This window comes from Aquarana catesbeiana, linkage group LG02 (assembly GCF_042186555.1).
Source record: "Aquarana catesbeiana isolate 2022-GZ linkage group LG02, ASM4218655v1, whole genome shotgun sequence".
NCBI classification, from domain to species: Eukaryota; Metazoa; Chordata; class Amphibia; order Anura; family Ranidae; genus Aquarana; species Aquarana catesbeiana.
In genome coordinates, this window is record NC_133325.1 from 301,134,315 (window position 1) to 301,155,769 (window position 21,455).

The window sequence follows — 21,455 nt, forward strand, 5'->3', positions numbered from 1 at the left end:
AAAAAACAAATTTTGAAGAAATTTTTTCTACTTTTTTGCTATAAAAAAATACAATAAACTCTATTTTAGTTATAAATTTAGGCCAAAAAGCATTCAGCCATATGTCTTTGGTAAAAAAAAAAAATTCAATAAGCGTATATTGGTTTGCGCAAAAGTTATAGCGTCTACAAACTAGGGTACATTTTCTGGAATTTACACAGCTTTTAGTTTAGGACTGCCTATCTCATTTCTTGAGGTGCTAAAATGACAGGGCAGTACAACCCCCCCCCAAATGACCCCATTTTGGAAAGTAGACACGCCAAGGAAATTGCTGAGAGGCTTGTTGAGCACATTGAATAACTGTATTTTTTTTGTCACAAATGATTGAAAAATGACAAAAAAAAAAAAATTTTACACAAAGTTGTCACTGAAATTATATATTTCCATAGGTGTGTGCAGCCTATTGCATTAGGGTGTGCACCCCAAAGATCCAACACATTTGCGTTTGACATATTTATCGGCCATTTTGGAAAGTAGACACCCCAAGCTATTTGCTGATGCATGTTGAGTATTTTGCAGATCGGGCTTTTTGTCACAAAGTTTTGAAAAAAGAAATACATTTTCCTTTTTCTTTCTTCATTTTCCAAAATAAATGAGAGCTGCAAAATACTCACCATACTTCTCAGCAAATAGCTTGTTATGTCTACTTTCCAAACTGGGGTCATTTGGGGGGGGGGGGGGGGGTTGCGCTATCTTGACATTTCAGGGCCTCCGAAACTGTGATAGGTAGTAAGGAGTGAAATCACCATTTTATGCCATTAGAAAGCCTGAAGGGGTGGTGCTCGGTTTTTCGGGGTCCTGTATGCGGCTAGACTACCAAAAAGTCCTACACATGTGGTATCCCCGTACTAAGCAGAAGCAGCAGAATGTATTTTGGGGTGTAATTTCACATATGCCAATGGCATGTTTGAGCAATATATCATTTAGTGACAACTTTGTGAAAAAAAAAAAAAAAAAACTTGTGGCAAAATATAAAATATTCAATGGACTCAACATGCCTATCAGCAAATAGCTTAGGGGGTCTACTTTCCAAAAAGGGGTCAATGGGGGGAGGTTTGACCTGTCATGGTATTTTATGCACAACATTATAAGCTTATGTCACACATCACCCACTCTTCTAACCACTTGAAAACAAAGCCCTGACACTTTTTGTTTACATGAAAAATTTTTTTTTTTTGCTAGAAAATTACTCTGAACCCCCCAACATATATATATATTTTTTTTAAAGCAAAGACCCTACAGATTCACACAGTATTTGCGCAGTGATTTTTCAAACGCAATTTTTTTGGGGGAAAAAAACTTTTGAATTTTAATGCACTAAAACACACTATAGTGCCCAAATGTTTGGTATAATATAAAAGATGATCTTATGCCAAGTACATAGATACCAAACACGACATGCTTTAAAATTGCTCGCAACCGTGCACAGGCGGTAATACATTTTTAAAAGCCTTTACAGGTTACCACTTTAGATTTACAAAAAACAAAAGGAGAGGAGCGCCGCTAAGTAGGTTGATTTATTAACAATTGACAAATAAAAGTATCCACTTACATGTAAATACGGTATGTGCAGCAAGAAGGTACATTCCAAAGTGGGAAGGTAGGAGGACAATCATCGATTTCCAGGGACGCCCCAAGCCTAAGCCAGGACGGAACACAGTCTGTCTGCGCAGAGGAGCGGAGCAGCAACCCAGGAAGCGGCTGGTGATGTATAGAGGTAGGGAAGAACACAACGCGTTTCTGAGCTTGCGCAAGGTCCGTACGGCACATGCGCGCTCCTTTTTCAAGTGTAAGGTAGGGGAGAAGCAAGGAGCTATTTATAGCAGGCCTCTGCCGACTGAGAAACACCCACAGCTGATGGATTAACCAGCGGTGGGTATAACCTAGACCATAATGTGTAATCAGGAAACTCTAAGTATATAAAAGATATATGTATGTGACATACAAAAATTGTATTAAAATCTATATGTATGTGTATATATGTTCTCTAAAAATACGTGTTATACTAAAAATTCAGATAATTCTATGAAGGAAACCCTAAAGAGGCTAACAAAAATTACAATTATTTAAAATTAGTGACTAAAAACATAATTGTTACCATAAATTACACTATTATGATAGTATATTATAGAAAAGGGACGGTAAATGACCAACATAGCAAAATATAAGGATAATAATGAGATAGAATGATAAAATAAAAAAATGCATATGCACGTAATTAAATAAAGGTCAAAACGCTATACGTAATGTGCACAATATACTAGATATCACGCACATAAATGGTATCGCTGGTAGTTAGTACGGGACATATATGATATGTACTGATTCTGCAGAAAATGTGACGTATGCATGCAACCATAATCACATGCACACAAGTAGTATCACGAAGGTGCGTAAATAGGGATATTGATAAACATTACTAAATCACCAATTTTAACAGGCAACATAAACAAAGAATAAACACTGGAAAAATCATTCAGAGCATTTAGAGGATGTTATTAATTTCAAGTTCCTCGTTGAGTCCATTAGGGGCAAGTGTGTCAAGGGCATAGATCCAGAATGTTTCACGTTCGCATAATCGCGAAAAACGCTCAGCTTCAGATAGACCCTTAGGTATGGATTCGATGACCCAGACTCGAAGGCCTATTGTGGAGCGAGCATGATACTTTAAAAAATGGCGTGGCACACTGTTTATCGCAACTTAGTTCCACCAAACGGCGATGCTTGCCAAAACGCTGTCTTAATGGGCAGATGGTCCGGCCTACATATAAGAGCTTGCAGGGGCATATGAGGCAGTACACCACATAATCGCTAGAACAATTGTGGAATTTGTCAAAGGAGAAGAGTCTACCTTTATGGGTAAAACTCTTTTGTCCATGATTGACAAAACCACAAGTCAGGCACAGTGGTTTATTGCACCTGTACATTCCTACTAGAGGAATAAGTTCCATCTCATTTTGTCCTAATACCTCCTCCCTTACCACTTGTACTTTACCTGGTCCTGGAGCTTCCTCATCCATTATTGTAGACATTGGACATCCCATTAGCGACAATAGTGATAATAATAATAACCCGCCCTCCTCCTCACGTGATCTCTTGTTAGGTGATTTTCAGAAAGGTGAAATACCCCTTCACTCTGCTTCCCTTTCCTTTTCTCCTTTTTTAGACAGGGGCACTCACCTAAAATCTCGACAAAAAAGAAAATACACCGACAAGGATGTAGGGGAGGACGCCATAGACAAAAGCACCACCGCCAAACTACAGAAACAATAAAGTTATTTAATTTATCTTCCTATGTATTAACCAAAGAGGACACCTCCCTGCTCAGTAGGGGTCTTAGTTTTTCTCCAACCATACAACCTAATTCGTTCCAGCTTTTTAAGGACTTGAATAAGTTTATTAGAAACCTTACCCTAAAAAGATTCTTTCATATACAATCCAATAAAATTACTGAACTTCCTACTTCACCTTCCCCTATGCCAACAGATACCAACTTGGAGGAGCTTATCGATAGTCCCCTTAGTGTGTATAATGATGAAATTGAGGATGAGGATTTGGCTGGTATTGACTCTAATTATGAGGCTATTCACACAGCATCTCCAAACATCTCCCCCAGTAGTACACACATCATTGAAACCAAAGTCTTCCTTTTATCCCACCAAATCAAAGGGACCTTACTTGGAAGCTTTTTATAGGGTTGTGTTTGCAGATTTTCAAGAACTTTGTCAAAAAACAGTTAAAAAATATAGTCAGCATAATTTAACTTCTGGAGAATTAACTTCCCTAAAACAATTTTTAGATAACCCAGATCTTGACAAGCTGACAAGGGTGGAGGAATTGTCATTCTAGATAAATCCGCTTATGTAGCTGAAGCTATGAGGCTACTCTCTGATAGTAAAACCTACAAAAGATTGCCTTGTGACCCCCTACCCTCCTTTCGCATAGAAGCTGAGCTCCTCATCACACACGCTATTACTGATCGTGTTCTTGATAAAAAAGAGGCCGCCTTTATACGTAAAGAATTCTACAGCACACCCTATTTTTATCATTTACCTAAATTGCATAAAGATGCACAAAATCCACCTGGTAGACCCATTGTGGCCTCCATAAACAGCATCACTAGTGGGTTTTCTCTATATGTAGACTCCTTTTTGCAACCCTTGGCTCAGGCTCTACAGTCTTGTATACGTGACTCCACACATTTGATGGAACTTCTATCTCCCTATACTTGGACTGATAGCTATTCCTGGTTATCCCTTGACGTAAACTCGTTATATACGTCCATCCCACATGATGTGGGGCTATTGGTAGTGCAGAATTTCTTATTAACAGACCCCATGCTCAATACCAGACAGGCTGCCTTCATTCTGGATGCGACGTCATTCTGCCTCACTCATAACTACTTTCATTTTGAAGACCAGTTCTACCTACAGACCCATGGTACTGCTATGGGTGCCAATTTTGCCCCATCTTATCCCAACTTGACCATGGGTCATTGGGAGAATTTGTTTATTTGGAATAACAATCCCTTTGCCCAACACATAGTCTTTTTCGGTCGTTATATCGATGACATCGTCATCATCTGGGATGGTTCCCCCTCCCGGATTGATGACTTTGTCATCCATTGTAACACCAATGACCAGGGGCTCTCCTTTTCAGCAGTCTGGAATAGGGACACCTTGGCCTACCTTGATCTAGAACTCAACCATGAAGGCGATAGAATCTTTTCTCGCAATTACACTAAGGCCACTGTGAGAAATTCTTACCTGCACTATGACAGCTGCCACCATCCATTGTGGAAGAACAATATTCCGAAAGGACAGTTCTGCAGACTCAGGCAAAACTGCACAAGAATTTGCGATTATGTTACTCAGAGCACACATCTCAAAAATAAATTTACAGAGAAAGGTTATCCCCCACCATTGATAGAACAGGCGTACAACCAGTATCTTCCAGGCAAGAAACCCAAGACTATTAAACCCCTGGAAGAGTCAGAGGTACGCTTTATTACAGGGTTCCATAGTCAATACAGAAAGATGGAACATATACTCCATAAACATTGGAACATTTTAAAGCAAGACCCCCATTTGAATACTACCTTGCGCCAAAGACCTAAGGTCACCTATAGAAGGGCCCCTACATTGAAAAACAAAATAGCACCCAGCAAGCTAAAACGCATAACTAAAGATAATCCTCTCTGCCTTATTCCTCTAGTAGGAATGTACAGGTGCAATAAACCAATGTGCCTGACTTGTGGTTTTGTCAATCATGGACAAAAGAGTTTTACCCATAAAGTTAGACTCTTCTCCTTTGACAAATTCCACAATTGTTCTAGCGATTATGTGGTGTACTGCCTCATATGCCCCTGCAAGCTCTTATATGTAGGCTGGACCATCTGCCCATTAAGACAGCATTTTGGCAAGCATCGCCGTTTGGTGGAACTAGGTTGCGATAAACATAGTGTGCCACGCCATTTTTTAAAGTATCATGCTCGCTCCACAATAGGCCTTCGAGTCTGGGTCATCGAATCCATACCTAAGGGTCTATCTGAAGCTGAGCGATTTTCGCGATTATGCGAACGCGAAACATTCTGGATCTATACCCTTGACACGCTTGCCCCTAATGGACTCAACGAGGAACTTGAAATTAATACCATCCTCTAAATGCTCTGAATAATTTTTCCAGTGTTTATTCTTTGTTTATGTTGCCGGTTAAAATTGGTGATTTAGTAATGTTTATCAATATCCCTATTTACGCACCTTCGTGATACTACTTGTGTGCATGCGATTATGGTTGCATGCATACGTCGCATTTTCTGCAGAATCAGTACATATCATATATGTCCCGTACTAACTACCAGCGGTACCATTTATGTGCGTGATATCTAGTATATTGTGCACATTATGTATAGCGTTTTGACCTTTATTTAATTACGTGCATATGCATTTTTTTTTTTTATTTTATCATTCTATCTCATTATTATCATTATTATCCTTATATTTTGCTATGTTGGTCATTTACCGTCCCTTTTCTATAATATACTATCATAATAGTGTAATTTATGGTAACAATTATGTTTTTAGTCACTAATTTTAAATAATTTTAATTTTTGTTTTTGGTAGCCTCTTTAGGGTTTCCTTCATAGAATTATCTGAATTTTTAGTATAACACGTATTTTTAGAGAACATATATACACATACATATAGATTTTAATACAATTTTTGTATGTCACATACATATATCTTTTATATACTTAGAGTTTCCTGATTACACATTATGGTCTAGGTTACACCCACCGCTGGTTAATCCATCAGCTGTGAGTGTTTCTCAGTCGGCAGAGGCCTGCTATAAATAGCTCCTTGCTTCTCCCCTACCTTACACTTGAAAAAGGAGCGCGCATGTGCCGTACGAACCTTGCGCAAGTTCAGAAACGCGTTGTGTTCTTCCCTACCACTATACATCACCAGCCGCTTCCTGGGTTGCTGCTCCGCTCCTCTGCGCAGACAGACTGTGTTCTGTCCTGGCTTCCCGTCAGATTGTGGCTTAGGCTTGGGGCGTCCCTGGAAATCGATGATTGTCCTCCTACCTTCCCACTTTGGAATGTACCTTCTTGCTGCACATACCGTATTTACATGTAAGTGGTTACTTTTATTTGTCAATTGTTAATAAATCAACCTACTTAGCGGCGCTCCTCTCCTTTTGTTTTTTGTCTTTGATGGATCTGAGCTGACTTCACTCCAGAGAAGAGCTGCCCTTCGTGAACTTTGGATACAGTGTCCCACAAGATAAATTTCATATCCGGTGTCTTCCACATACTGTTTATTCCTTATGGTTTTTTTCCTGAACTATGGACTGCTTCCCAGCACCTGTCAATGTCGATTAACATCTCTCATGCTACACCGGTATTGATTCAGTATATGACTTTTTTATGACTTTTTAATTATATATTTTTTTATTTTAATTGCTTCACTGCCTCTGAGCGCCAGTTTATCTTATTTTCACTTTAGATTTACAGATGAGGTCTACACTAAAATTACTGCCCTCGATCTGACGTTTGCGGTAATACCTCATGGTGCAATTGCTGTTTACATATGACACAGGACTGACGCTTGCGACAGGGATGTTTTGTTTGTTTTATTTTTACACTGTTCCTTTCATTTTTTTTTTTAAATGATGACAATAGGTAGTGACAGGTACTCTTTAAAATAAATAAATTGGGGTCTTTTAGACTCTAGATCTCTCCTCTGGCCTCAAAGCATCTGACCACACCAAGGTTGGTGTAATAAGATGCTTTCCCAATGGCGCTGTTTATATCTGGCAAAACCAAAGTCATGAAATGCTTATTGCTTCCGGTTTCTTAGGCCATAGAGATGATTGGCATCGTTCTGATCTTTGATCGGCTCTATGGTCAGCTGGCGGAACCACCGGCTGCATTATCGGCTTCCCTGGTGGGACAGGAGAGCCCGAGAAAACCAAGGAAGACGACGGGGGGAGGGGGGGTACCTTCCATCCCACTGCTTGTAAAAGCAGTCTAGCAGCTAATTAGCCGCTAGGATTGTTTTTACATGAAAGCTGACTGCTGGCTGAAAAGAACAATACAAAGATAATATATAAACCTGCAGGCATCATTCTGGTATAATCACTCAAAGTCCAGCAACATATCAGTACGTTGCTGCTCCTTGTTGGGCATATATTGTAATGTTTTTGGTTTTTTTTTGTTTTTCATACAGCCTGTGGGCTGAACGAAAAAAAGATATTGATCGGTGGGTATGCCCACCATTGGAATACTGCCCTGCATCCACACACTTCTAATGATGGACATACATGCACCGTTTTTTATTTTTACAGTGGTAATGAAATCACCTCCGACAGCGCTGGAGTTGCTGATTTACCTATCGTGGGAGCAAACTCTGTTGCTGTCAAGATAAATAAATCAGTGCTGCAGCTGAATGGCATACCTGAAAACAAAAAAATGGTTAACAATAAAACACAGTAAAGTATAAGAGAATTACATACCTAAAAAGCATACATGATAAAACATAGTAACAGTAAAACATTGCAGTTAAGCAAAGAATACAGTAAAAAAGAGCAGAACGATAGAGAGAATAGGGAGAGAGAACACAATAAAACGACAACTATTTTTGGCTTTTTTATTTTATTTATATATATATATATATATATATACTTTTTTTTTTTTTTTACACTTTTATTTGTAACGGTTCGGGTCTCTCAAAATACGATGGCATCTTTGGAGGCCCTGTGAAAATGTGTCCTAGTCTGTGCAGTGCTATACCCTACGCTAATACTCCACTAGTGTGTGGTAGCATTCAAAACATTCACCGATGCAAAGACCAGGATGGTCAGGACAGGAAGGACAATAATAGCGGGTGTCACACCTATATCCGTGTTTCCTACAGACATGACATTTTCTTTTCGTGATCGTTGGGTAGGGGTACCAGGGAGGACATAAGTAAATGCCTCTCATGCAGCCGGCTAACTGCATTTGTGTTGGGAAGATGGGGCACAGCACCGTCTGGAAACCGAAGGACTGTGATGATCTCTTCCTGGAATTTAAGGAAGGATCCAGTTCGTCCTGACGCTTTGTATAGCACATAAGCGTTCAGCAGAGTCAATTAGTGTAAGTATACAGACACTTTTTTTTTTTAACAGCATCTGGCCTTACGGGCAATTAAGTACAGCGCCATCAACTGGTTGTTGAGGTCCACCCCTCCCATATTAAGGTTGTATTCGTGGACACAGAGGGGTTTCTCCACAACACCAGTCGCTGTTTGAATTTGGACCGTCGTGTCTGCATGAAGGGAGGACAGAACGAAAACATTCCGATTATCCCTCCACTTCACTGCGCACAAGTTATTACATCTAAAGCAGGCTCTCTCCCCCAGCCTAAGACGGGAATCCACAAGCCACTGGGGTAAGCCCCGGCGATTGGATCGCACGGTGCCACATGCGCCAATTCCATGATCAAACAAATTACGAAAAAGTGGCACGCTCGTGTAATAATTGTCCACATACAAGTGGTACCCCTTTCCGAATAAGGGTGACACCAAGTCCCACACTATCTTACCAGTGCTCCCTATGTAGTCTGGGCAGTTCTCTGGCTCCACATGACTATCTTTGCCCTCGTAAACCATAAAACTATATGTATAGCCTGTTGCTCTGACACAGAGCTTATACATCTTGACCCCGAATCTGGCACGCTTGCTGGGAAGATACTAATTGAAAGACAAGTTGCCAGAAAACTTAATCAGGAACTCATCAATGCAGACAACTTGATCTGGAGTAAACAAGGCTGCAAACTGTTGGTTGAAGTGGTTTACGAGGGGCTGAATTTTGTGGAGCCGATCGTATTCAGGGTCACCCCGATGACGACAGAGTTCATTGTCAGAATGCATGAACCGAAAGATCTGCTCGTATCGTGTCCTGGAGGTCATGGAGGCAGAGAACACGGGCATATGCCCTATCCTCTATTTTGTAGACACTATAACTTTTGCGCAAACCAATCAATAAAGGCTTATTGCGTGTTTTTTTTTTTTTACCAAAAATATGCAGACAAATACATATCGGCCTAAGCTGAGGAAAAAATTTGTTTTTTTATATATTTTTGAGGGGAACTTATTATAGCAAAAACCACAGAGGTGATCAAATACCACCAAAAGAAAGCTATTTGTGGGAAAAAAAAGGACGCCAATTTTGTTTGGTTGCAACGTCGCACGACCGCGCAATTGTCAGTTGAAGGGACGGAGTGCCGAATCGCAAAAATTGCTCTGGTCAGGAAGGAGGTAAAATCTTCTGGGGCTGAAGCCATTGAAGTGGAACTAAAGTCCCACAATTAAAAATTGCTAGATGTCTACTTATTACAGGTAATTTATATAGCGCTTACGTAGCGCTTTACATACTGCCCATTCAAATCAGTCCCTATCTCACATTCATACATACACACAAGCAAACACTATTTAGATGGGCACCAATCAACCTACCAACATGTCTTTGGAGTGTGGGAGGAAACTGGAGTAAATAGAGGAAACCCCACAAAGTTAGTTTTTCAGCAGAAGAGACATGGAAAGTCTTATTTGCTCCTAGCAATTTGTTAATATTCTTGGTATCCCAAGGACCGAGACAAGTGTTGGGAAGGATGTAATGAGTGACCAACAGACCAGAGTCTGGATCTGTCATTGGAGGAGTGCATGTTCGGTATAAGTGTGCCATAGTATGCAAATCTGTTATGCATACTTGCACATTATGGCGAGAGCCCCAACAGACTTTAGTTCTGTCTTATTTTATAAAACTATACTGTATTCTCTTAATTATTATAGACTGCATTGAATTAGATACTAAGATGATTTCGTCAGTGTTTGAGTTTATTGTTGCAAAGCACTTTCAAGCCACTCTTACATTCATATTGTCTTATTTAGCCGATTAAATTTGGTCAATATTCTGACTCCATGGCAAAAAGCTGAACAGAGTCCTCACTGTGCTTATATCTTATTAGACAGTTGCATTTCAGATAATTTATAATCACTTCCACTAAGGCAGGCCATACACGGAGCAAATTTCTTTCCTGCAACCTGGGGTTCCAAGAAAGAAATTCGCTCGATTTCCCCCATCAACACAGACCGTGTTGACAGGGGAATCCCTCCTGCCGAGCCATTGTCTGCTCACAGTGGGGGAAGCCGTCCCTGCCAGGAGAAGACAGCGATTACTGCTAGCAGCTATAGCAGCCCCTTGTAATAATTGTAAGCGAAACCTGCAGGCTAATTGTATCCAAGTTGATCGATTGAACTATGAACTTGGTACATTCAGCCTGCCCATTAATGGTTCAAACCTCATTCTGAACTGGCCGAGATTCGAACTGTGTATGGCCGGCCTAAGGGAAATAGGTGTCAAATTGTCTCATCCCTTGATGTGTCATTTTTTTCTTAGAATTTTAAGACATGGCACTTAATGTAACCATCCCTTAACTGGTCTTGGTGGACAAGCATTTCAGAGTGAGCTGATTGCATACACTGTTGCTGTCGCAGCAATAGTATCAATTGCTCTTCTACAACTGTAAGATAAAATCATACCTGGTCGTCCCGAGTGCTTTTTCTTCTCCAGGAAGTTAATCAAGGAGTGCTTATTTGTTGTGTCTGCCCACCAGTAAGGTATAGAAGGCCACAGGTGCACATTTTTTAATGTCACATTGTTGTCATAAGAAACAATAACTTGGAATCCTTTTTTCCACATGTTCCTTAGTGTAGGTGGTTCCTAGACAAACACAGTAAACAATTAGTGGCTATTTCTCTTTCAATACAAAGTTTTCTTTGAAGCTCCTAAATGTAGGCCTTTTGAGTGTGGCTAAAAAAAAAAAACATAATTTCTAACGCACTAACACAATCTACAAAATAGATTGCATATTTAGTGTTAAGGCATTTGCTTAAAATCTCTTGCATGAAGAAATTTGAAGAGAAGATCAGCGCTGTAAGAATAGCTGTAGGAAGACTGGTTACTATGGGGAATGATTTCCTTAAAGAGGTACCTCACCATGGTGTATGAAAATTAAATATCATCTACAAATAACGTAGCTGCTTCCTTTAAGGAAACAGATACAGTAAAACCTTGGTTTGCGAGTAACTTTGTTTGAGAGCATTTTGCAAGACAAGCAACATTTTTAAATACATTTTGACTTGATATACAAGCAATGTTTTGATATACAAGTAGCGTCATCTCACAACTGAGTATAAAAGAGAAGAGAGGCGCCTCCAAGTGTAGCAATATGGTTCCATTTAATGAAGGTACAACATTTAGCAACTCACATGGTTGATGATTAAAAGAGGCACATCTAAGTATGCCGGCATCCGGGGTAAAGATGTCCACATAAATCATCCTCCTCACCGCCATCGGCGTCATCCCTTCTACTCTGCGCTCCAAGAGCGGTTCAAGCCTCGCTTTCAGATCACTCTACTGCAGAGTAGTCTTTCCGGTCATGATTTCAGACTGACATGGGTGAGAGCTGGCTGTGCGGAGGAAGATCTATGTGCCTCTTTTGATAATCAACCATGTGAGTTGCTAAATGTTGTACCTTCATTAAATGTATCCATATTACTACACTTAGAGGCTCCTCGCTTCTCTTTTATACTCTGTAGCTCCTGCTGGATTTTGCTTCTAATCCCCTTGTGGAGGCTTCCATTTGTGGATGGACATTTTATGGTTACACAACCTATCACATTACTATAATCTTTTTATATGGACTATAAACTGAAGGACCTATGAATAAATGGTTGTGGAACAAATCATTTGAGTTTCCATTATTTCTTATGGGGAAATTTGCTTTGATATACAAGTGCTTTGGATTACAAGCGTGTTTCTGGAACAAATTATGCTCCCAATCCAAGGTTTTACTGTACTTGTCTGGAGTTCAGCATTGTCTTGCACACAGGTGATTCTTCTCAGAGCTGCAAGTCTCTGGAGCCACCATCTTGGATTTGGGACCCGGGGGTGTCTAATTCCTGATAAGCCAGCTTCCCACTGTACATGCGTGAGACCAAAAAGTGGAGGGTGACCAATCCTTGCAGCCTCCAGGGAGGTATGAAATTTGTCTAGGAGGCTGCAGGCAGGCCTAGGTAAGGATTGAGGAAGTGGAAACGTGTACCATAAAAACAAAATACAATTTAGATGGCTGGGGGGAGGAGAACGATTAGAGCAACTTTTATTTTAAGGTGAGGGCCTGCTTTAAAGACTAGGTTCAACTTTAAGAATAAAAGAAATAGTAAATGCACATATTTTTGCAAACAAAAAAATGTGCACTAGCTATTTTTATCACACAGGAGCCTGCAAAGCATTGCGCCCACAATCAGTGGTTCTGGGGTGCAATGCCACACTTGCTCCACATACAGAAATACAGGCTTTCAGTTAGAGAGCTGGAGGAAGTGTCAATGGACTATTAGTACGGTGATTACTGCACTCGTGTTCCACTGATAACTGTAAGTCCATCCGTCTGCCACGATGGCAGACAGGACTTTGTAGTTTATTCATTCACAGATCTCTGAACAATATTGTGCATTTTGCTTCTTTTTTTTAATCCAAAATACACTGACACTAAATAAAAAAAAATGTTTTAATCCTACCTAAAACAGACTGACCCTAGGTCTAGGACATGGGCCCTGACACTAATATAGCCATCAAGCCATTTTATTTCATTTATTTATTTTTTTCAATTTTTACACTCTTTTCTGACTAGGAGAAAAAGATACAATGTATCTTTTTCTCCATTCAGAGGAGAAAGCGTACAGGGGTAGGTTTTACTGAGTGATCACTGTGATTGCTAATCACTGGCTATCACAGCGGTCATTAGGCCTCATGGATGTTATAAAAACACCAATGGCGTTAGCTGTAAAAAGCTGTAGCTGTAGAATGAGTTTAGCAGCATTTCTGCAGTAGCGTTTTTTATCTTTTTTTTTAGCAAAACTATACTCCCACAAAAGCTTAAAAAAGGCTCAAAAACACTGATAAATGCAGAATAGCCGATTTTTCCAGCGTTTTTAAGCTCCCATTAAAACCCACTAGTTCTGGGGGTTTTTTTCCAGCCAGAAAACGCTCCTGCCAAAAATGCTGATAACAGCCTATGTACTGTATGCATGGACACATAGGGGGTTATTTACGAAAGGCAAATCCACTTTGCACTACAAGTGCACTGTAAGTGCACTTGGAAGTGCAATCGCTGTAGATCCGAGGGGGACATGCAAGGAGAATAAAAAACAGCATTTTAGCTTGTACATGATTGGATGATAAAATCGGCAGAGCTTCCCCTCATTTCAGATCTTCCCCTCAGATTTACAGCGACTGCACTTCCAAGTGCACTTGTAGTGCAAAGTGGATTTGCCTTTCGTAAATAACCCCCATATGATAATATGCTGGGGAGTTTACTGCCTGCAGAAAAAAATGCCTGAAGCCAAAAGCAGCAGCTCTAAAAACAACCAATGTGCATGAGACCTTAATATGAGACCAGGAGCCATCAGTGACAGCTCAGTCGCATTCCCAGCACAAATACTAGAGTGCATTTATTTGGCACCTCAGAAGAAGGCCCACTTTAGGAATGCCACATATATGTTTAAGCCTGGAGCAAGCAGGTTAAATAATGCTGGTCACACACCAACTGCAGATCACAGACTTTCCCAACTACTAAATATTAGATTGTGTAGAATTTGTATGTAATGTATAGACAGGCCCTCGCGCTGCATAATTTTGTTGATCTGATAAAATCAGCACTGCTGTAATCTTTATAATATGAAAAAGAGCAATAAGAAATTTGCAGCATGACTATTAAAAGTTTGTCCGTTCGCTCAAAAACATTGTTAAATTTGCTACAGGAATAAAACGGAGGCAACAAAAGTTCAACATATCTTAACACATCTTCAGGAGAGCCCTAGTAGCACTGAACCCTGGAACTCAAACATGCAGATCCCAACAGCTGAATATCAGGATGCCTCAGGTTTTGGTGCTTCTAGTGCAATCCTGAAGATGTGTGAAGGTTTGTTCAGGCACCCCTGGATGCACAAATTTTATTCCTGTCACTCGATTTATTACCTTTTGCACCAGAATCGCACAGGAACGCATTCCACGTTCCTGTGTGATCCCTTGCAGTGCGAATAAGCAACCCATTCATTGGAATGGGCTTCAAATCACTCCGGATTGCACCAAAAGTAGTCAATGCCCTACCTTTGAAAAACTTGCCACACCATATCACATGGTACTGCAGCACCATGCAATCTGGTGCCTGCAAACGAACTGCATTTACAATTTGCGTTTGGGGTGCCATTCACAATACATTGGCACCTGCAGCAGATCACAAAGGCAATGCGTTTTGAATGTGTTGCAGGACACACATTCGTTCTGGTGTGAACTGGCCCTTAGAAATAAAATGTAGGCTAAGCATAATCTGCGATTTCCTGCTGTTCCAATACCATATATCAATGATGGCGAACCTTGGCACCCCAGATGTTTTGGAAATACATTTCCTATGATGCTCAACTATACTGCAGAGTGCTTGAGCATCATAGGAAATGTAGTTCCAAAACATCTGGGGTGCCAAGGTTTGCCGTCACTGTCATATATTGCTAGCAACCAAATACAGTGGAGACGGGCAATATTCAGACCCACTTAAATTTTTCACTCTTTGTTATATTGCAGCCATTTGCTAAAATCATTTAAGTTCATTTTTTTTCCTCATTAATGTACACACAACACCCCATATTGACAGAAAAACACGGAATTTGTTGACATTTTTGCAGCTTTATTAAAAAAGAAAAACTGAAATATCACATGGTCCTAAGTATTCAGACCCTTTGCTCAGTATTTAGTAGAAGCACCCTTTTGATCTAATACAGCCATGAGTCTTTTTGGGAAAGATGCAACAAGTTTTTCACACCTGGATTTGGGGATCTTCTGCCATTCCTCCTTGCAGATCATCTGCAGTTCTGTCAGGTTGGATGGTAAACGTTGGTGGACAGCCATTTTTAGGTCTCTCCAGAGATGCTCAATTGGGTTTAAGTCAGGGCTCTGGCTGGGCCGTTCAAGAACAGTCACGGAGTTGTTGTGAAGCCACTCCTTCGTTATTTTAGCTGTGTGCTTAGGGTCATTGTCTTGTTGGAAGGTAAACCTTCGGCCCAGTCTGAGGTCCTGAGCACTCTGGAGAAGGTTTTCATCCAGGATATCCCTGTACTTGGGCGCATTCATCTTTCCGTCGCTTGCAACCAGTCATCCTGTCCCTGCAGCTGAAAAACACCCCCACAGCATGATGCTACCACCACCATGCTTCACTGTTGGGATTATTGGACAGGTGATGAGCAGTGCCTGGTTTTCTCCACACATACCGCTTAGAATTAAGGCCAAAAAGTTCTATCTTGGTCTCATCAGACCAGAGAATCTTATTTCTCACCATCTTGAAGTCCTTCATGTGTTTTTTTTTTTTTAGCAAACTCCATGCGGGCTTTCATGTGTCTTGCACTGAGGAGAGGCTTCCGTCGGGCCACTCTGCCATAAAGCCCCGACTGGTGGAGGGCTGCAGTGACTTTCTACAACTTCCTCCCATCTCCCGACTGCATCTCTGGAGCTCAGCCACAGTGATCTTTGGGTTCTTCTTTACCTCTCTCACCAAGGCTCTTCTCCCCCGAAAGCTCAGTTTGGCCGGACAGCCAGCTCTAGGAAGGGTTCTGGTCCTCCCAAACGTCTTCCATTTAAGGATTATGGAGGCCACTGTGCTCTTAGGAACCTTAAGTGCAGCAGAAAGTTTTTTGTAACCTTGGCCAGATCTGTGCCTTGCCACAATTCTGTCTCTGAGCTCTTCAGGCAGTTCCTTTGACTTCATGATTCTCATTTGCTCTGACATGCACTGTGAGCTGTAAGGTCTTATATAGACAGGTGTGTGGCTTTCCTAATCAATCAGTATAATCAAACACAGCTGGACTCAAATGAAGGTGTAGAACCATCTCAAGGATGATCAGAAGAAATGGACAGCACCTGAGTTAAATATATGAGTGTCACAGCAAAGGGTCTGAATACTTAGGACCATATGATATTTCAGTTTTTCTTTTTTAATAAATCTGCAAAAATGTCAACAATTCTGTGTTTTTCTGTCAATATGGGGTGCTGGGTGTACATTAATGAGGAAAAAAATGAACTTAAATGATTTTAGCAAATGGCTGCAATATAACAAAGAGTGAAAAATGTAAGGGGGTCTGAATACTTTCCGTCCCCACTGTATATCAGAATATCAGTTATTAGTTAGATGTCTAAACTCTTTAGTCATCTTAAGTACAGTGGCTACATTGTTTTAAACATCATAAAATTGATTCTCAAAACTGGACATACTTTGTCTAAGAGTCTACTTAGATGCAAGAGATATTTGAATATGTGTTTTCTTTATCCTTACATGTTTTGGACATAACTTGGATCCAAATATCCTCTGTATGCAGCTAATTAGATGCATATGCTGTACTGGGGACATTGATTGTAGGTTACGACATGCTAGGATAAGTATCTCCTTTGGGTTGTTTGTCATCCAATCTGAGATCTCATTCAGAATTTCCTAAGGTGGGTAAAAGCAACACATAATTATACAAATATACAGTTTTTTTTTTAACATTTCTATTCAGAGAACAGTTAATTGCAATTTAGCAAACAATGCTTCCAGGACAATACTTGAATATACTTTAAATTGTAATTATGAGCCTTACAATTATGAAAATGTAATTTCTCTATGTTTATAAAGTAAATATATTTGTTTGAATGATTTCTTTAGGAAATCATGATCTGGTTTATGCTCTAATTACAGCAAGTAAGCAGTCACTTACCTCTACTGTCAAAAACGTATACAATCCATGTACAAAATAGAGGTTTGGAGAAGGAATGTCAGGCCTGTGAGCTATTCGAAGATCGAGGTATCTGATACCAGCATCCAGCTGCTGAGCAACCGTTAAAGTCTAAAAAATTTACAAAAAACAATTTACACATTTTGTACAAATACAAGTTAATACTGTATATATATTTTTTTTAAATTACTATATGAGAATAATGCCCTGGAACAGTAAGAGCTAGGTTTACTTCATGATAACGTCCCCCTGGAGCAAGACCAGTACATTTTATTTTACAAGTCCTAACAAAGGCAGAACTGAATACCTCCCAGCCAAATATCCTGGATTCAGCTGTATTTTGTAAGGCTTGTGAACACACATACAACTCTAAAGCTGGCCATAGATGGAGCATGGTCACAGGAAAGAAAATCGCTCGATTACCCCATCAACACTTTAAGTGTTAATGGGGGAATCCCTCCCGCAGAGCCATTGTGATCTCCCGGCAGGAGAACATGATTACTGCTAGCAGCTATAATAGCCGCTAGCAATAATCGCATGCAAAACCCAACAGGCTGGTTGTACCCAAGCTGATCGATCGATCAACTTGGGTACAATCAGCCTACCTGTACATGGTTCAAATCTTGGCCATTCCCTGCTGAATCATCTATGGCTGGCTTAACTCTGAGTTTACATAAATAATGTTATTGTTGAAAATAAAAAGAAGAAGACAAGACGAAGAAAAAGATTCACCCAGGACTTATCACTTTACAGTACCAATTATGGCAAACACCCCAGTTGTGACATGGAACGTCCGAGGGGTCCATGATCCCTTGAAACGTACCATGATAAGCACATGTCTGAGAAAATTTCACCCAGCAATAGTGGGCCTCCAGGAGACTCATCTAACAAAAGATACAGTCAGTTTTCTGCAGTATTCCTGGGTGGGCAAGGCCTACCATTCCACTCACACTGCGTACTCTCGCGGGGTGAGTGTCTTGGTACATAAGTCCTTGGCCTACCAGGAATTAGACTCTGTTATTGATTCCATGGGTAAATTTGTGTTTTTACACTGCAGGTTGTATACATTGACGCTGATATTGGTGTTTGTGTACATACCTCCTCCGTTCTCCAGGGAAATCCTGCAGCTCCTCTTGACTTACCTGGTTGACAAACCTGATGTCCCAATAATGATCATGGGTGACTTTAATGGTTACTTAGATCCCAGACTAGACAAGAACCCCCCGGCACAGCCACCCTCGGGAAACAGGGGCACTGTTCTGAGCAGACTACTGATAGAGGTGGGTTGGATAGACTTGTGGAGAGCTAAATACCCTAATATCAAACAATTTTCCTGCTTGTCCAAAACCCATGGGTCACTCTCCCGGATAGACCTGTGTGTGGGGTCCCCTCAACTCTTGAGTGTTATGCATAAGGTAGAATATTTACCCCGGGGGGTCTCGGATCACTCCCCTCTGGCCGCTTATCTTATCACTAGACCGGCGACCACACTGCCGAGAGCACCGTGGAAACTGAATGCTTTTTGGCTAAAACTTTTCACCTCTCACGATAGAGTAGCGAAACAGATAGAACAATACTTTTTTGACAACCGTAGACAAACTGATTTATTATTAAGATGGGATGCCTTTAAGGCTTGCCTGAGAGGTACATTTATAGCTGAAATTGCTGACGTAAAACACAACTCCGCAGCCGTACTGATACAGGTGGAAGACCGGGTGAAGCAATTGGAGCTTGCTTTTATTTTAGACCCATCAGAGTCCGCGAGGGGGGCATGGATATCGGCTCAGGAGTCCCTGGACCGGTTGAGGGCCTCCGCCACGGAACGCAAAAGGTTCTTTACTAAACAAGCGTTTTACGAAGAGGGTGAAAAAACTGGTAGATTGTTGGCTAGAATTGACAGATCTCAACAGTCGTCCCCTGCTATAGGAGCGATACGTAGCTCCTCGGGACGCCTGGTGAATGATCCGGAGAAAATTATAGAGGAGCTAGCCTCTTTTTACGCAGAGTTATATAAGCCGAGTGACAGTTATACAGACGAGGAGCTGCAGACATATATGGATACTATAACGCTTCCAGCTCTGACCCACCAGGCGAGGGGGGAACTGGAGGCGCCAATTTCGCTAGACGAACTGAGGGAGGCGGCTGCCTCTTTTCCTACATGCAAAGCCCCCGGGGACGACGGGCTTCCCATGGAGGTCTACACCCAATATGGCGAAATAATCCTACCTAAACTGCTTGAAGTATTAAATGCATCCTTTAAATTGGGAAGGCTACCAACCACTATGACTAAAGCTAATATTATATTATTGTTGAAAATGGGTAAGGACCCCTTAGACCCGGGCTCCTATAGGCCTATATCGCTCCTTCAGAGCGACATTAAATTACTAGCGAAAATACTGGCCATGCGGGTTAATAGGATTGTTAGAACAATAGTTCACTCAGATCAAGCAGGTTTTATGCCTCGAACATCTACGGCGACCAACCTTAGACGCCTATACTTAAACATGCAGACCCCCTCAGAATCGATGGGCCGTAGAGCCTTGCTGTCTCTTGATGCCAATAAGGCATTTGACAGCGTGTGCTGGAGATATCTGTGGGCGGTTCTGGCCAAGTTTGGGTTTGGGCCCAGGTTCATCGGGTGGGTTAGGCTGCTGTATGACACACCACAGGCGGCTATACGTGTGGCGGATCGAATGTCTCATGCCTTTGGGTTGAGCAGGGGGACCAGACAGGGGTGCCCTCTGTCCCCCCTGCTCTTCGCACTGGCTATAGAGCCCCTGGCGGCACGGGTGAGAGAATGCCCACGGATTAGAGGTTTCCGATATGGTGAATTGCATGAAAAAATCATGCTCTACGCCGATGATATGCTTTTGTTTTTGGAAGACGCAGAGGGCTCCCTGGAACAGGCAATGTCACTTATCACTGAATTTGGCCACTTTTCAGGCCTCACTATCAACTGGACTAAATCTGCCTTAATGTTTATAGACGGTTCCCCGATGACCAATGTGAGACCTCCGACTCAGATACCTGTAGTTTCTACCTTTAAATATTTAGGTATCCACATCTCACCTAAACTTATGGACTTTTGTAGCCTGAATGTCTACCCTCTGATGTCGCGGTTTAGAGATAGAATAAATGTTTGGAATAAACTTAAGATGTCCCTGGCAGGAAAAGTGAATCTCATAAAAATGATTCTGATGCCACAATTTCTATACATGCTACATAACACGCCGGTAGTTATTACACTAAAGATATTCAGAGTGGTTAACTCTTTATTCCGGCTGTTGCTGTGGCATACCAAACCCCCCAGAATTAGGTTAGAGCAGCTGCAGCGCTCAAAGGAGGGAGGGGGCCTTGCCCTACCCAACCCTTAGATATACTATCTAGCGGCGCAACTGCAGCATCTGATAGGTGCCATGGCCCCTCTGCCACTGGGCTCGTCTGCTAAGCTTATGCTGGTGGGCACAGGGGCAGAGTCAATACCCGAGGGATTGGAGGCTCACCTTTTCCAAAGACCCAATAAACAAATGCCCACATATACACTTTTGCAGAAGGTATGGAACAAAGCTAAACAACTACAAAACGTTTCGGGCTTTACTCAGTATAGCCCGATATGGGAAAATAAAACATATGTTGAGCTTGCTAAGCTCCAACAGGGGCAAAGATGGCGATGCAGGGGTATCACACACATGTACCAGATTTTCAGTAATGGAACATTGTTATCGTTTAAGGATTTACAAGATAAATATTCCTTGCCTACTAGTATGCTGTTTTACTATCTACAATTGAAGCATGCAATTAAAGCACAAGGGGATGCAACAGATTGGTCCCAATCCCCCACACCGGTTTTTCATATAATGCAGGAGGCGTCGGAGACTAAGGGTATAATCTCACAATGCTATAACATGTTATTAGCGTCATTGTTAGAGGGGTACCCCACAAGGGCGGCTGCTCAGTGGGAGGCGGATTTGGGCCCCTTGTCTGGGGAGGTATGGGAAGAAGCTCTGCAAGCAGTTAACACCTGCTCACTAAACGTGGCACAGAAGGTAT

The 21,455-nt window shown here is 41.3% G+C and overlaps 1 protein-coding gene across 2 annotated transcripts in view; it reads right to left on the reverse strand.

Annotated features, from left to right (window-relative positions):
* The window catches only part of PLCXD1 (phosphatidylinositol specific phospholipase C X domain containing 1), an 80,102-nt gene that overhangs the window by 9,832 nt on the left and 48,815 nt on the right, over positions 1-21,455 (reverse strand). For both annotated transcript variants that reach the window (XR_012241594.1, XM_073614591.1), the window contains exons 4-6: positions 17,388-17,516; positions 16,967-17,122; positions 11,124-11,304 (exon numbers count right to left, since the gene is read on the reverse strand). Coding sequence is in view for 1 of the 2 variants with exons in the window: in XM_073614591.1 (XP_073470692.1) it covers positions 11,124-11,304; positions 16,967-17,122; positions 17,388-17,516 (466 nt within the window). In the remaining variant the exon portion in view is untranslated. The remainder of the gene's footprint in view (positions 1-11,123; positions 11,305-16,966; positions 17,123-17,387; positions 17,517-21,455) is intronic.